Source organism: Octopus bimaculoides, chromosome 8 (genome assembly GCF_001194135.2).
Source record: "Octopus bimaculoides isolate UCB-OBI-ISO-001 chromosome 8, ASM119413v2, whole genome shotgun sequence".
NCBI classification, from domain to species: Eukaryota; Metazoa; Mollusca; class Cephalopoda; order Octopoda; family Octopodidae; genus Octopus; species Octopus bimaculoides.
The window spans coordinates 4660647-4678463 of record NC_068988.1 but is presented as its reverse complement, the minus strand read 5'-3'; the positions used below and the strand labels follow the sequence as shown (position 1 = coordinate 4678463).

Genomic DNA, 17817 nt, shown 5'->3' with positions numbered 1-17817 from the left:
TATATATATATATATATATATATATGTATATACACACCCGTATTATGCATGTTGTTATATGTAAGTATTATCTTTCTCGTCTCTGTTCAGTCAAAACAAGATTAATCAATTGAATGGAGAAGTCATCGTCCTAAACTTACGAAACTGTAAATATCAAATATATTGGAGACACTTCATTGTTCTTTGTTGTCTTTGTGATTATTATTCCAGTTTGGATTTGTGACTTTTGACGGATATTTAACGTGTTTTCTGTCGATCTTAAAACTTTAGCAATCCGAATGTATTGCCATTATCCATTATTGTTCTACAATATAATTGCTAGTTTATGACCCTTTTATACACACTAACTATCTTATTGACAACACGGTATATTTACATTCATTTAAAATTTGCACATGAAAACACCGCAGAACATCTCCTCCACCATCTCTGGTTGCAATTCTACTCGGCTATTTATGTTTCTGTGGGAAAATCAGAAGTAACAATGACAAGAAGTATGAAAATACGAGTTTTTCAGATATTATCCTCTGTCATCATCGAAAGATTTACTTCAATCTTTACAGTATTTGGTTTTTCGTTTCCAGTTTATTGTTTCTTAACAAAGAATGGTCAAATTTTCATCTCCTATATTTCATAATTGATTAAATAGGAATTTGAATTTCAAATATTTCTTAATGTTTATAAGAATATTAACATTTACTTGTTTATGTTTTCTCGTGAGTTGACGGAATTGTTTGCTCCACCAGTTGTAGTCAATCTGAAAACTCCCTGACGGCGATGATGATGGTCTCCAAGTCCTAAAGTACTTCTTCGCTCGAACCCAGCACCTCTACTCTCCAACACCTCATTTGTCGTTCCTTTCCACACAACTGTTTCTTCTTTCCAGTGGTTTCTCTCAGTATTGTTGATCTTGTTTCGACCCAAGTTTACACCTTCTCATCAGACCCATTTACAATTATATGTTCGCGACGTCAGTGATATTATCGATGGCGTCTTCGTTACCCGCGAACAGCTGAAACTTCATCAAGTTTATTAACTCACTTCGCCCTTCATGATATATAACCTCTACCATCTCCATCATTTTCCTTTTTAACTCTCTGGATATTTCCCAATCTCTCTATTTTTGTCTTTTACAAAACCACTGATTTCAATTTTTATTCTATGTTACTCCATCCAACTACATTCACATTAAATCTGATTACTTCTCCATGTAATTCCTCCGCCTCATAGCTTCTGTAGCCGAGATTCTGGACCTTGATGCTCACGTGCACCACATGATTTACAATTTGCCTGAAAGGAATTAGTCATCACAACTAGTCATTGATACTATCTTGTATTGCGTCCGCAATGTTAACCTAGCCTCCGTCCTCATGTTCAGGAACCAACCGCCTTCCCTTTCACACTATATCTGTTAATCTCATCACTTTAAATTTCCTTTAAACCACACTATGGAACTTCGTTTCCTTCAATCTAATCCCATTATTCTCCACAAATTCCCTAAATACCCACCTCTTCTTTCAAATGCAACTACAAGCCCTTTGGGTTTGTAGATTTTTTGTTCTTCACATGGATCCTTTGTCTGTTGTCTCATGTACACTTAAACATCTCCATCTAACACGAAACAACCTCGTTCTATCATTTTGCCGACCGTTTCATCTGAACTTCCAACAACATTTACACTATAAAATATCAATTTAGCTATTGATTATATAGTGATGACGCTGTCACCACCTGGTTACCTGCATTAAAAAACATCAATTGAATGTTTGTCTCAAACACACTGGATTACTCAGACGTTTAGCGCATTACTGTCATTCTTTTGACCACTTCCACTTACAGCTCGCAGCTTGCGGCAGTGTTCTGTGCCAGAGATCTTTTGTCTCTCGTTTGCATCATAAGCAACAATTCATTTTACTGCTTAACATAACTCATTCAGTCGGGATTTATAAACATGCCGATTTCTTCTAACAATGGTACCTACCTCTTTAACACTTCGATAGCGATAAACTATCATGCTTCAGCCAACAGCTCAGACTTGTTATATCTCTTTTTTCCCCTTCTTTATTTCAACCAAAAACTGTTGCAATATCAATCATTACGACAATTGTCAAGCTTTTATGTTTGTGTTTATGTTGCTGTATCATAGCTTCTTTTGTTATTCTGTAGTAAGGGTGTATAGAAATACATAAGTTTTATTTTCAGACACACAAGCATACAGAGATATACATATATATGTGTGTTGTTTGGTTTAACGTAGCCGAGATATTAGAATGCAAAAGAAGGACATAAGTTCAAACATGTTCAGTGCCATACACATATTTGATGCTGTTTGTTTCTTTTATAATATTCTTGATATGAACTCCAGGCGATTGACTTGCATCTGATTAATTCTTCATTCTCTGATTATTCATTACCTTATAATTAATGACCCAACAACACCTACAAGTTCCGAGGTGAAGAAATATTGCTGTATTAGGAAGAAGCTTGCAAATACTGACATAACATTGCAGCATGTTAAATACCTCGTATTTAGAATACAACTTCAAATAAAACATGGCAGTATGAAACAGCCCGAGAATATTATTCTGCCTTTGTATATCATAGATCGATATCAAAGATTTTTCTTGATTGTAGACCTTACCGCTATGATCACTATCCATTTGAATATAGAATTGTCACCTTGTGCTAAACGTGTCCATCTGGGGAAAAAGAGCAAATTTCTTAGACTTGAGACCAAGTATTAAAAACTTATCAATTATTGATTGAGGTCTTAACTTTCTAAACTATTGTTATTAATTATCAGTAATTACATGGTTAATGGAGATTGTGACTCAAATTAAAAACCTGGTCTCTATTTGAAGTGTTTAATGGCGGCAATAAATATGCAGAGTATCACTAGTGTACGATGAGAAAAGGAAATATGGCAAATGATAGGTAAAGAATGAAGATTAATGTCTGAAATACTGAAAGTAAAATATCAGAATATTGAAGTTTGTGAATAATAATGTCATTCATTAATGATAATGTTAACCAGAATTTGAAAAGGAACGCTGAGTGGTTTAGCTGACAAAGCACTTAGTAAAGCAGAGTAAATCGATAGTGATCGAAAGTACGACCCACTTCTTGACTCGTAATTAAAGATTTACAGACGTTTTCATTGTTAAAGAAAATAATGAGTTTCTTTTGATATATAAGGATTTCAGTCAGCAGTCATATTTTGTATGAAAACGCAAAACACGATTTTCATCGTCTGCAAACAGAAGATACATTTATTTACTACACGAATGGTTTAATTAACCTACCAATGAGGGATTCAAATACATTATCAATTCATAGAAACGGTTGAATATTGATGCCATATGTGTCTGGCGAACTTCACACAAGAAATTCCTTCTATATTATTTAATATCAGATATATCGATTTATTTCATTATTTTATATTATAACATGTTTGTATTGTACTTTTGAACGTTCTAAAATCAGGCAACTTTATACATTTTAGTTTCGATTCCTCGATTCCTTTTGATCGTGGGGCATAATCCATCATTTAGAAATTGTAATAGTTTTGAGGAAGTGTTAACACACATTCTGTAGTATTTTAAAACATTATTCATAAGTATATTGAGGTCATAGGTTTATATCTTACGAAGTAAATTCAAACACGTCTTGCGACTAAATCAACATTTTACCGGAATGACGATTGATTAGCCATTGATATTGCATAGTGATGCTCGAATCCTTCATTAGTGTTGAGTTAAAGATACTCTTTAAGATTCAGAGATATCTATTGTCCTCAACTAGAAATTTTACTTTATCACAGTTTCTTTTTCTTTTTTTTTCTTTTTTTGCTTATGACGACGTTTGAATGTGGAACCCGCATCAACTAGTTTTCATTTACTTATGGTACTCATTTATAGTAGTAAATGCACGGCACCTTTTCGGGATAAAACACATCAAAATACAAGCCATCGTTTCTTCAGTATGGAAGCTGGTATATTAATATCTCTCGACTATCGATTAATATAGAGAACATTCAGATATAAGTTAGTCTAACTTATCGTCATATTTTTGTCAGCCAAACTCTTTTGTATTTTGTGATGTCTTGGATGTACTTTAGAGCATCTTTTTTTATAGGAAATAGCTTATCATTTCTTTACAGGGTATTAATATTTGAAATATGTGTACAATAAATTCCGTAAAAAAACTAGCATATTTCAAGATGATACATTTGAAAACTTTATAAATTTCATTTATGTTATCCCACCTCGAAGTGTGAAGGATATAAAAAAAGCCATGGAAATTTATGAGTGGAATATAAACTGAGATCGTTACAATGTAATGCTTAACCATTTATTTCATGAGCAAAAAAGAAGAAACGGGAGAAATTCTAGATGTTCTTTAAATAAACGCTGTTCAGAATATAAAGAAAATCGTGACACTTTTCTTCAGTTATGTCAACAGCAACGCTTCCATAATACCTGTGGCAAGTTTGATCGTAAACAAACTTCAGTTCATGCTTCATAATTCCAAGAAATAGATTAAAGTAGATAATGTGTCAGAATTTAGATTAAATTGTGGTAAACGTGTATACTGTAAATCACCCCACTCTTGTTGGCAGACAATTTGTTTATATCTGCTTGTTTCTGTCTATATAACAAAAATTATAGGACATAGGGATAGATACGTCAAAATAGATTAAATATTTTACAAGTGCTGATAGCTTATATATCTGGGTAGAAACTATTTAGGTAGAATCGTTTAAGACATGTTGTTATAATTCCGTGAAATTATTACATTCAGATTTCTCAGTTGCACAAAGAACTTAGGTTTCAAGTATTAAAACGACTGAGAAAAAAATAGATACTCCCTTCATATTACAGGGGACACGAATACACGTTTAGGAACACTTTGAGCTGAATCATTTGGGCTATTAAGCTCTTTCCTTCTACTTCCCTACGTGTCGATGGTAAAAGGAGCAAATATCGTGAGTTACTATTTTCCTTCGTTATTTCAGTTGATTCTCACGAAAAGTAAACGCTATTTAGATTCTGCAGGAACTGTGACTTGAGCAAACTTACTACTGTGTTAGTCTTTAACCATTTATACAGTGAAAGAGAAAGAAAGATAGACAGACACAGCGTGAAAGAAGGAGAGAGACAGCGAGAAAGAGAAAGAGAGTTGGGCAGACGGACAGAGGGAAGGAGAGAGAGAGAGAGAGAGAGAGAGAGAGAGAGAGAGAGAGAGAGAGAGAGAGAGAGAGAGAGAGAGAGAGAGAGAGAGAGCGTGTGTGTGTGTGTAGCACCGACGGTGTTATATCTTCGTGAATATCTTTACAATTGTTCAATGTTTTATTTCTATCCTGTCAGAATATAACATGACATGTTTTGATATGTGACGTTCTTGAACCTGATCTATGATTCTATCAGAAGTCTGCAAGGTCTCTTATGTAACTTGTATTGTATATAAGGTAACGTGTGGAGTGCCTTTGTTTGCTGATGTAGGTGGCCCCTTAAGTCTTCTGTAGTTAGATTAATTGCTGTATTACTCTTTGAGGAGCTATAAATAATCTTACTATAATTTTATTGTTATTTGTCGTTGTTTTCAAGCATTTACCTTGTCTCATTCTGGAAAATATTGTCTGCATGGACGATAGGCATCAGTACTATTTTCTGGCAAGTTATTGTCACTACTGTTTCAGACGGTCTGTTAGGTTCTCGAGACTCTGCATATATTTGGTTCACTCTGATGGAGTTAGGTAGCATTAATAACCCCATATAAGAAACCTGTAAGGCTTTGCTTAATAACAGCATGTAACCACAAGGGAGTTAACCATTGCTGTCATAGAATATCTTTGATATGTTCTCCCAAAATGACAATGAGTTCTTACGATTTAACATAACACATTATAAGCTCTGGCGTCTGTCTATCTATCTATCTATCTATCTATATATCTGTCTGTCTGTCTGTCTGTCTGTCTGTCTGCCTACCTGCCTGCCTGTCTATCTGTCTGTCTGTCTGTCTGTCTGCCTGCCTGTCTGTCTGTCTGTTTGTCTCAATCTATCTGCCTATCTGTTTGCTTCTATATCTATTGGTCTAAATGCTTTCCTATCGGCGTCACCGCGTCTGTAATTCCAGTGAAAGAGGGAAGCCTAAGCCACCAACTACACCTGTTGTCTCTTATACTTTTCTGATATTGTTTATGTTTTCTTCGTTATTTTATAACAGTTTCTCGCGTTTATAAAAATCATGTTTGCAACATTACCTTAACAATTCTCCCACATTGTTTCAAATACGCCAATGCATTCCCAAGCTGTTACAGGCTCCAGACTGTTGATGACAAAACCTAAGGTTTATTTTGCTGAAATCAATTGTCTGATTTCCAAATCTGTTTTGACTGTTAATCTTATCTATAGTTCCTCTTCGATGTTGATTTCAGCTTTCATATACAATAACATTGTTTTCGAGCGATTTAAATGGTTTCTGTGCTGTTCCTGAAAACAAATTCAGCAATCATCCGTTTCTCTGTGACTTCATTGGACAAAATCCTTTTTATTTGTTTGTTACTTGCTGCTCTTTATATTCAGCAGATTCCACCGAAGTCAGTTGCATTTTTCATTCTTCAGGGATCAAGAAAATAAAATACAAGTGTTGGATTTTATGGTATCCACCCAACTCTTCCTTAAATTTCTAGGCTTATTTTTATGTAAGAAATTATTTAATGAAGGTCGTTTGCAAGAGCTTTACGGGATTGTTTCCGCCCTTCATGTTCTCAGTTCAAATACTGACAAGGTCACTGTTGTCGTTAATATTTTCAGGGAAGTAAAAATAAAATCAGTCAAATACTGGAGAGAATTGCTGGCCATGTGCCGAAATTAGCTCTCATCTTTTATATGAACCCTTATACAAATAATAAAATGTCCTAAAGTCCCTCTCATCTGATACTTCTGTGACAAGAAGAAGAAATTATTATTATTATAATCACTTAGCTTCTCCTTATTTACCTATGTCAGGTCTCAATTCCATCCCGCAGCTCAGAGACGCAACACTTTCCTCAGCCCATGAGCTGTTCCAAGTACTGCTGCAACTAAACACTTCCAAAGAGTTTGGTATTTTCTTATTTTTAATGCCAGAATATTGCTCCTTTTGAGATGGCTCCTTTTTGCTGAACTGTAAGTGTTCTGTTAGTCCAGCAAAGAAATGCACTTGCCACAACAGCGAAATGATGTGTCTGTTGTTGCTGCTTCCAGTTCGGGTTGAATTTGTCCCTCCAAACCACAGAGAGCTTTTCATATATGTGGTGTTGTTCAGTTCCCAGCTAACCCTGTAAAGGCATACTTTTATGGCTGTTCTGTCTTATCACTAAGTCCGTACATTGCTGCTGCCATTACTTGGAAACCTAATCCAATTTACTCGGAAAATTTTCTTGATGTAACGATAATCGATTTGCTAACTTTTGTCATAATCAACAAGGGTTGCACAGTAGGCCTTCTTGTGAATTGAGAAGGCAGTCAGTAACATTGATAATTTTCTTCTTAAACAGCTACATGACATGCGTTGCAGAAAATAGCAAAACTTAGAAGTCTATATTCATAATTACTTCTGTGAAAACATTACTAAGAGTGCAATTATGTAATATTTCTACTTCAACCAAACACGAATGAGATGGCTGAAATATTTCTTACACGTTGCACGTCCAATTGAATAACTAAGTCAAGGCAAAAATCATTGATTCTCATTTTATTATGGACCAGTAATATGTAAAATTATATAATTATTTTCTTTAAACACCGTGCGATCATAAATATACACTTTTATCTGCATATCTAAATATAGGGATCACTGTTTAGTAGCTTAGAAAAACGTTTCGGCACTGAGGATTTTTTTCCAATAAATTATACAAACAAACTATTTTCTTTTTGAGAATATCTATAAAAACTCCAGAAATGTTTCTATATTACAGAATTTGATGAATTTGCATTAATTTAGACAAGTCATATTAGTTCAGGTGATAAGCGTAGATATACATTCAGAAATATTTTTCTACAAATGTGCCTATCTACCCGCTGATCTTCCTATCGAGACAAAACGCATAAGTTTATCTAAACCTACCTACCTACCTACCTACCTACCTACCTACCTACTTACCTACACAAAAGGAATAAATTCCTTTCTACATCAGTGACCTGACAGTAACATCAAATCTTTTACAAGGTAACGCTCGAAATGACCATAAGGAAAATGGTAAATATCTTGTTATTAAATAGTGTCTCCTCATATTAAAATATAATTGTTTTGCGATATTGGTAATGTGTAACCGTTGAATTTAACAATTGAAATATTTTCAGTTTTGTTTGTAATCTAATCCCGATACAATTTCCTTTCTTTCAGTGCCGGGGTTGGACGCACCGGAACATATATAGCGATCGATGCTCAATTAGAGCAAGCCCGCGAGGAAGGAATTGTTGATGTGCATAATTTTGTACAGCATATGAGACGACAGAGGGTCAACATGGTGCAGACTTTGGTAAGTAAAAGGAAATATTTGCATCTTCAGATCTCTTTCACCTATTTCAGCACTAGTTTGTTTACCGTTATTCTTTTGGCTGGTTGTATACACGTGACAACACTAAATATGCAATTTTAGATAACTTTTTAACTGTTTGAAGCCTAAACTGTAATGCGGAGCAAGTTTAGAATCAATTTTATGACCATTTTCAGAAATTTTCCTTTTCAGAAATTCCATAGTCTGGAACTAATCCTCCATCTTCTTAAAACATTGATTCTCAGGAAACCTTCGTTTTCTACCCTATGAAAAGCGCTGACTGAGTCCTATCCTAAATTTCAGCAAACATTCCCGCACAACTCTAATCAGGGAAAATGCAGTTCTATATTCCATTAAATGTTATATATTCCATTAAAAAATATCTAATTGTAGTTTACCTGAAGAATTATGTTATTTCAAATTAAATGTTTTGTCACGAGTTCATAAATTTTCAATTATTTTTGAATTTTAATGTATCTCTGCCTCTGATTAATTAGGAGTAAAAGAAATACAGAAACAAACAGACACGACAAAGATATAATTTTAGTCAAGTGAAATTAGTGGTATTTTAGCTTCGATACACTTTATCAACTCCACATCTCTATAAATGATCTTCGTAAAGTAATTTGAAGGGATAATAACTTCAAACTCACGTATTTGTTTAGAATTATCAGTTGTGTTGTGTTGTATGTTGAAAAACTAGTACATCGAAATTTGATACCATTTACTAAGTGTTAAACAGATTCAGGTAAAGTCGATACACTTTTTCATCGTATTTGTGTATCATTTTATACGAATACAAGGAAACCTCAATCTATTCAAAAAGACACTCCTTAAACTACTCATTTTTTTTGTTGCTCTGTTAGAGTACTTTAAATATATTTTATGAAGAATTTATTTTTTTACATTCTTTCGTAAGATCATAGCACATCTGATTTACATCGATGATTTACAGGTTATAATAAAAAAAAATCTTTCTAAGTTCTAACCAAGTTTACTTGATTCCTTTATTGAATAAAGCTGTTCATCATTCCAGTATAAAATGGCACAGCGGCAACAGCTTTTTGCACACTAAACTTTCGAGAGTTAGAAATAGCTTAAGATATATTTTATTATGTATTAGTGAGGTTACACTACCTTTGGAGAAAGTATATATATACACGATTGAATGCACTTACCTGAACGTAAACAGAAGATATCCAAATCTGTGAGCCACTCAGTTCTGCTTGCTACAGTTTTTCTTCATTGCAGCAAAAGTAAAATGCCTATTTTTCTATTGCTCAATGTAAATAAATTACTCATCAGATTACCGGGACCATAAACCGCGATTCTTTAGCTTTTGAGTAAAGCACATACGTCAGTCTAATATATTTAAGAATATTGATAAGGGTACGCATTTCTTTCTAAAAACGCGAAAAGAAAAAATGGTTAGTGAACGTAGAAACAACTATGTTTAGGATACAAATGTTTTTTCAAAAGTAAAAGCATCCAGCAAACTCATGAGTCTACTGCTAGTGCAATCATATTAGCTCTCCTCTCAAAATCCCAACGTGCATCTGCACGTTGTAATATATATAGTTTGTAAAGGAAGCCTGTACTTATTCTATCAGTCTGTTTTGATGAACAGCTAATTTACAGAAACGTAAACACACCAACACCGGTTGTGAAGCGGTGGTAGGGGGAAAACACAGACACAAGGACATGCATACACACACACACACACATATATATATATATATGTATATGATGGACTTCTTTCCGTTTTCGCCTAACAAATCCACTCACAAGCCTTTGATCGGCCCGAGGCTATAGCAAAAGGCATTTGCCTAAAGTTCCACGCAGTAGGACTGAACCCGGGACCATGTGGTTGGGAAGAAAACTTCTTACCACAAAGCCACACCTTCACACGTGGAAGAAATGTACCAAATTTTCTCTTCTAAATTTACTCTTATAAACACTAGACTGGAATAGGCTATAAGATGTTCACACTGGACAAAATATGCGCTTAAACAATTTAAAGAAACATAACTACCATCTATAATGATTAAACTAGTTAAAATAATGATAGTGACAATAAATGATATTTATGCAGAAAATATTAATTAATATAATTATAATAATAATAACAATTATATTAACTGAGGGTATAAACGCAAAATAAGCGAAATACTTCTGGATAAATAATTTACTTCATACAGTAAAATGTAAGCAAAACAATTAATTGTAATATAAATAAACATTTTAAAACCACGATTCATCTGTAATACCAGTAGAGGTAATTGGCAGATCAAAATTCAATTTGATTTAAAACGCTAACACCTTCAACTGAATACCATCGCAAGAAGCTTGTTTGAATGAGTTCACTTTGAAAACGTCGTTAGTGATGGAAACTTGATGACTAACATGCATAATTGCATACAGAGCAATGTGCAGTTGCTGCAGTAGAAACATGTGTTGGTCATTGTTATATATGCTGTAGAAAACTTTTAATAAAAAAGTTTTGGATGTGAATAAATCTCCAGCCTCCTCTTGGTTTTCAATTATATATATATATATATATATATATATATATAATTTCATAATGTAAGTTATCCATATGATATTATTAAAATATGACGAAGGAAAGTTTAATAAATGTTTTGTTATGAAACTAAATGCATTCTGATGAAGTTGAACTGTAATTAAAATTTCTATTCTTTTATTTAAAGCATTGTCATAATGAATTGAAAAGAATAATAAAAGATAGAATAATTTTTAAACAAGACAATGAGTTATCTAGAGAGGATTCCAGTGAGAGGGAGAAAGAAAGAGGAAAGGAAAGAGAGAGAGAGGTAGGAATATGGGAAAATAGAAAAAATAATGATTTAATCTGTGTTTTTAAAGACGTCGAGCAAATGTCTGTTGTTTAAAAGACGTTTGCAAGTAGGGAAAGATGGAAGAGAATAGACAATAAAAAGAAGCCCATGTTTGACTGAATCATATGACGAATAATAGAGGAAGACATTTGACCGATACTAGAGGAACTGTAATTGAAAAAGAAAATAATCAGAGAGTGAAAATGATTAAAAATAAAATTGTAAATTATGGAATCAAACTGAAGGAAGTGAGGTGAAAAACTTTTGTGGTGACCCAAGTTTAAAAGAGTTTTCTGTACGTTAAAGCGATTCGATAAATTATTGTAACTAGTTATTGAAAAAAAGATATACACATATATTAAGACAAAAGGATCGAACTTTTCTTTCTCTTTTCACTGTATTAGGGCGATTATTTAAACAACACTATGAGTGTTAGCTTTAAATAACTCGCACACATACCTACATCTACCCCCTCACACACATACACATACATACATACACACACAGAGGAGAAGAGAGAGTGTATTGTTTTTGAAGCGAGGCACTTGTGTACTGAAATGAATGTATTTCTATGCAGCATTAACTAAATCTATGTTGCAATGGTGGTACATAGTTATCGATTTGTTGTGTGTGCAAACAAGGGTGTGTGGTGGGTGAGGTAATTTTGATATTTTTGCAAAAAAATACATACGTATAGTTGTTTAATTCCATCGTCATCCATATATCTATACGTACACATATAAAGGTGCGCGCGCACACGCACACACACACACACACAAATGCCTGACATGTGTATGCACGTTTTTATGTATGTTTCAGTCGCGATGTGTGATTGTATGTATTAGTGCAGAATCAGATGCTCATACCTACCTACCTACCTACCTACCTACCTACAAATCTATCTACCTACCTACCTACCTACCTACCTATCTACCTACATGTATACATACATAGATATGCACATAGACATACGTCTCTGTGTGTATGTATGTGTATATATATATATATATATATATACATACACAGGGACATATATGTATATTAGGTGTGTATATGTGCAAACACACACACACATATATATATACATATATATACATATATATACTTACATATATATACATACACATATATACATACATTTATGTATACATACATATATACACATGCATAAATACACACACACACACACACACACACACACACACACACACACACACACATATATATATATATATATATACACGCGCGCGCGCACGTACATGCTGTTCTTCACGCCAGGAATCAAATCTATCCACTCGCACACATTTATTACGTATGACAAAGGTGTGTGTGGTGGGGACTTTGATGTATTTCAGAAAAGTTATTCCTGACATTTCCTTTGACATAAATCCGACAATTTTTTTCGTTTGCTTTTTCAGTTAATAGCTTCGAGTCGAGTGGCAGTGATGCTGCCTCCCTCCATTAAACACCAACAATCGCAAAGAAAGTAAAAAGGAATATCTAACTAAAATTAAGTTTCACAAAATTTAAAAAGCAAAACAATATATATTAAAATTTTATTTTCATTGTAAGATGTCTTAAAAAGGATTAAACATATTTTGACATGTAGGCATTGCAGAAGAAACTAGAGAATAATAAACAAAACAAAAAATGACATTGGAAATAATGAAGAAAGGACGATGGCGAAGGAGAGAGAAAGGAAGAAGGAATGAATCAATAAATGAATGGGGAAGGAAAGAAAGACGTAAAGTGAAGAAAATCTGACTGGCGTCTCTAGATTTGGGGTAGGCGGGAGCATATTACCCAGCTAACCAGTCAACTGTAGATAATAACCCATTCAGGTTGAAACTATTAAGTATTATAATGAACTTATTGCAAAGAGTTTGACTTGTTCAATATTGAGAGTTCGATGAGTGGTCGTGCGGCAGAAGCAGTAGAACAAAACATTAAATGCCTTACTTTACCATTTCTAATTTCACCAAGGTCACTTTGTCATCTCTAAGTTCGATTAAAATGTAGCATTAACTTACTAACAACGATTCAATCGATTATATCAACTGACATAATCAAAAATGGTATACAAAAGTTGGCAAAAACGTTATGGTTGTGTCATAGCAGACAATAGTTTGCAAAAAATGTATAGTTTTCTTTCTAACTTTGAGAATTAAAGGAAACAAAAATATGTCAATGTGGACATCATACCATTACAGTGATCTGCAAACTAGAATATTTTCTATATTAGGGTCTACAATAGACCGGCCGCAGCCCACAGCATCAGTTATCTTTTTTAAAGTTTTCAAATTTTATTTATGGGTTATTGAGGAATTGATAGATTCTAGACAGCCTTTTGCGTCACTACTTTAAATTCTTGTTTGCATAAACGTTTGCTAGTAAAACGAACGGGATATTTTTATGCCAAATATGTTACAACATACAACCTCTCCTCTTCTCTCTCTCACTCTCTCTGTATATCTGTATATATATATATATATATATATATATATATATATATATAGTATTAGGGAATAATACCAATTCCCTAATACTATATATTTATATATATTTTATACTGTGAAGCTTAATTTAATTTTAATTTTTAATAAATTTATTTTAATTGAGTTTTTACCTATAATTTTGGATTTTATCCCTAATATTATATATATATATATATATATACATATGTACGATGTTTTTGAAAAGCGGTACCAAATTTCACAATTCTGCAAATAATAATATAGGTTTCAAATTTTACAACGGCAGCCCTTTTGGGGGAGAGGATGAGTCATTTACATTGACCCCGGTGTTCAACTGGTACTTATTTTATCGACCTCGAATGTATGAAAGGTAAAGTCGACTTAGGCGGTATTCGAACTCAGAACGTAGCGCCGGGCGAAATATCGCTAAGCACTTCGTGCGGTGCGCCAATGATTCTGTCAGCTCACCGCCTTCTGCAAGTAATAATATTATTTTATAAGCTTAAAGCTTATAAACGATCATCGTGCATTGACAAAAGAAAATAATCTAATATTGGGACATACGAGCGCTCGACAGAAAAAATCTGGGTTTTCCGTACGCGTAGGGTTCGAACCGACACCGCTATATTTTTGCGAATAGTGTGCTGCCATTTACACAAACGTACTCACCGGCTCTGAGAAATGCTATAAATATACAATATACAATAAGATACGATGTGATATAGGATATATAAATGTATTTAAGATATTGTATACTATACAATATAAATGTACAATAAGATATCTTAAAATATATGCTGCATACACACAAACACTATATATATATATATATATATATATATATATATTAGAGAATGATTAAATGAAGTATAAAAAACGTGATTCCCCTCTGCTTTATGTTGTTTCCAGCCCATTGCTGAGCTTAATTTTTTAGGATCGTAGGAAATGTTTTGTGGCAAACTTAACTGCCAATATAAGGTGAAAGGACTCAGCTCTGGGAGTAGTTATAGTTGGTTATTAAAACTATTATAGTTATTATAGTTAATTATTTTCAATTTATGTATTACTAGATTTTAGAAGGTATTTATCAAAATATTGATATCTTTCTAAATGTGGTGGTTTGGAAGAAATGTTTACGGTATTTTTTCCAGCTCTCTTTTCGTTCTGCGTTCAAATTCTATCGAAGCGAACTTCGTCTCTCATCTGTTGGGATCGAAAAAATAAAGCAGTAGCCAAGTATTGAAGACGTTGGTATCGACTCACCCTCTTCTTGCTGACCTTGTGTCTAAATCAGAAATGATTAATGATACCTTCCCTAGTAAAATAACTAACAAAGAGAAAATTTAAATACTGGCTATAGGAAAATAGAATATAACCTCACATTTCTATAATAGAGTATGTCTTCTATTTACAATGGAAGAGTTGAATAACCTGCTGCTGCTGCTTCTGCTGCTGCTTCTGCTGCTACTACTACTTGGTGAAATAAAGCAAAATCGTACACTAGAGTCTTTAAAATTGATAGCTCTGAATACTGGCGTCAGTTTATAAAAAAAAACAGTATCGCATATGAAAGTGTTCTTTTTTCAGTCTAAGTACATTCACGAAGATTTAGTTGAATACTGGCAACGTTAGTGGAGAGGGCATCTTTATGTATTCGTATTTTGTTTAATTGACGAACAGGTGTAATCAACAATGAATAGACTTGTCTATGTTTATTGTCTGCGAAAAAAGAAAGTATTAAAAAGATTAGGTGCTTGTATGCGGATTATTTTTTTTTTGTAAAATTCAATTTCAGAACAGGTGTATTCAACTGAAGAACAGTCAACTAGTAAAAGAGAAGACAATATAAGTAAAACTTGCTTACAAATTAGAGTAATAGAGAATGATTGAAGCATATATCAAAGAAGAAGGTTCAGTGAATATAAATTGATTTTACAATTAATTACAGCGCTGATTTCAGCCTCACTTGCAACCAAATAAACAATAGCGTGTTGTTAAGTGATGGTGGTAGTGGTAGTGGTAGTGGTGGAATTCTACTGAATGTAAATCTTCCCAACTAACGCATATATTAATAAACTTACATTTGTTGTAGACACATACTTTTGTATATAAACATATAGAAACTCATAAACATTCTCCCTCACCCACCTACCAACAGCCCAACAGTTCAGATGTATATTATTTTAATTCTGCCATCTTATATTTGTCTTTTATTCATTTCTTTCATGAGTAAGAAAAATTATATACATGTTTATGTGTTTTTTTTGTGTGTGTATGTATACACACACACACACATATATATGTACATACAAAACACACACACACACACACACACGCACACACACACACACACACACACACGCACATATATATATATATATATATATATATATATATATAAATCTGTATTTCAACATAGAGATATAAGCAAGAATATGCGTGTGTGTGTGTGAGTGTGTGCGTGTGGAGGAAGAATATATGCAGATACCACTACATAAGCTGTACGTGTATAATAAAATGGAATGAGTAGCAGGAAAACCTGCCAATGTTTATAAATATCGTTCGATACAATAACGAAATTATGAAAATTTAACTGTAGATTTATTGAAAAAATAAATGAGAACAAGTAAAGAAAACTAATCAGCAAAGAGATATATTGATAGGAAAAGAGAATGATGGTGAGGTATTGTTGGAATGATGGTGAGGTATTGTTGGAATGAAGTGAAACCAAGAGTAAATTCACTCTGAAAATGGTTCTATGGAGAACTGATGCTAATATAACAACATGGAAGGCAATACTAGTTTCTAAATAAAACGGGTTAAGATATTGATTTTTGTATTTGATTTGCATATTTGAAATTTTTGTTGGTGATGTCCGTGAAATAAAATTTTTGTTGGTGATGTCCGTGAAATAAAATTTTTGTTAAAGAACAGAACAAGAAGTTTCATGCTGTTAAGTAATTTCCTTAGCAAAGAAATATTAATGTACACATTATAACACTTCTTTTTCTTCACTACTACAACAACAACAACTACTACTACTACTACTACTACTACTACTACTACTACAACAACAACAACTTTTGGTGACGATGGTGATGTTGATGTAGAAGCGTTTCGAGCACTAACAACCAAGTTCGAGGAATATGTCAGAGAAATCGGAATTGACATGAGAGCAGAGCAAGCCCCAAAAACCATTCTGCTGGGGACAGCTAGGATTTTGAGATTGGTGCATGGATACTGCATGTCTCTCATGATAATCAACAAACGAATACCAAAGCTTATAATGGGTGGAAAGAGACCCCGTGAGACCTCTGACGGCAGAGGCTGCCGTCCGCTCTCACAGAATCTGCCAGAACAATCAAGACTGAGCGCTCTGAGAAGTAAAACAACAACAATAATTAATAATCCCGAAAGAGAGGGTTTACGTCAACAAACCGGAGAGCCTGGTACAACTGAAGGAGAACATCAATAGAGAAAATAAGAGAAGTGGGGTCTGAAACTCTTGACGGTGTTATGGTGCGAGTTTTGGGAAGTGCACGGGCGTGCGAAGCCATAAATGGATTGCCATTTAAGCGATGCCCTTTTTCGTATGTGATGTAGTGGTGTTGCAAAATTTGATATATGAAAATTAATTTCCATTATGTACTTTATATTGTATCAAACTTTCATGCATTTATTTGTAAAGTTAAGGAAGTTAATAAAAAATGAAACCCATTAGTGACTTTTCGGACACCCTGTATATAGGCTTATATGCACATACATATGTGTAAGTGCATATATATATATATATATACATGCATACCAGAGTAAGCACATAAATGCGAAGCAAGGTGGAGAAAATAGTACTTGAATACCAGAGGTAGAGTAATATGCTTTATTAAAAAGCAGCAAAAATATCACAAAAACTGATTGTGATATTTTTGCTGCTTTTTAATAAAGTATA

General features: G+C 33.5%; 1 protein-coding gene across 6 annotated transcripts in view; it reads left to right on the top strand.

Moving 5' to 3' along the window:
• LOC106878895 (receptor-type tyrosine-protein phosphatase T) overlaps positions 1–17817 on the top strand; it is a 596380-nt gene that overhangs the window by 493404 nt on the left and 85159 nt on the right. For all 6 annotated transcript variants that reach the window (XM_014928243.2, XM_014928245.2, XM_014928244.2 and 3 more), the window contains one exon: positions 8389–8524. In XM_014928243.2, coding sequence (XP_014783729.1) covers positions 8389–8524 — 136 coding nt within the window. The remainder of the gene's footprint in view (positions 1–8388; positions 8525–17817) is intronic.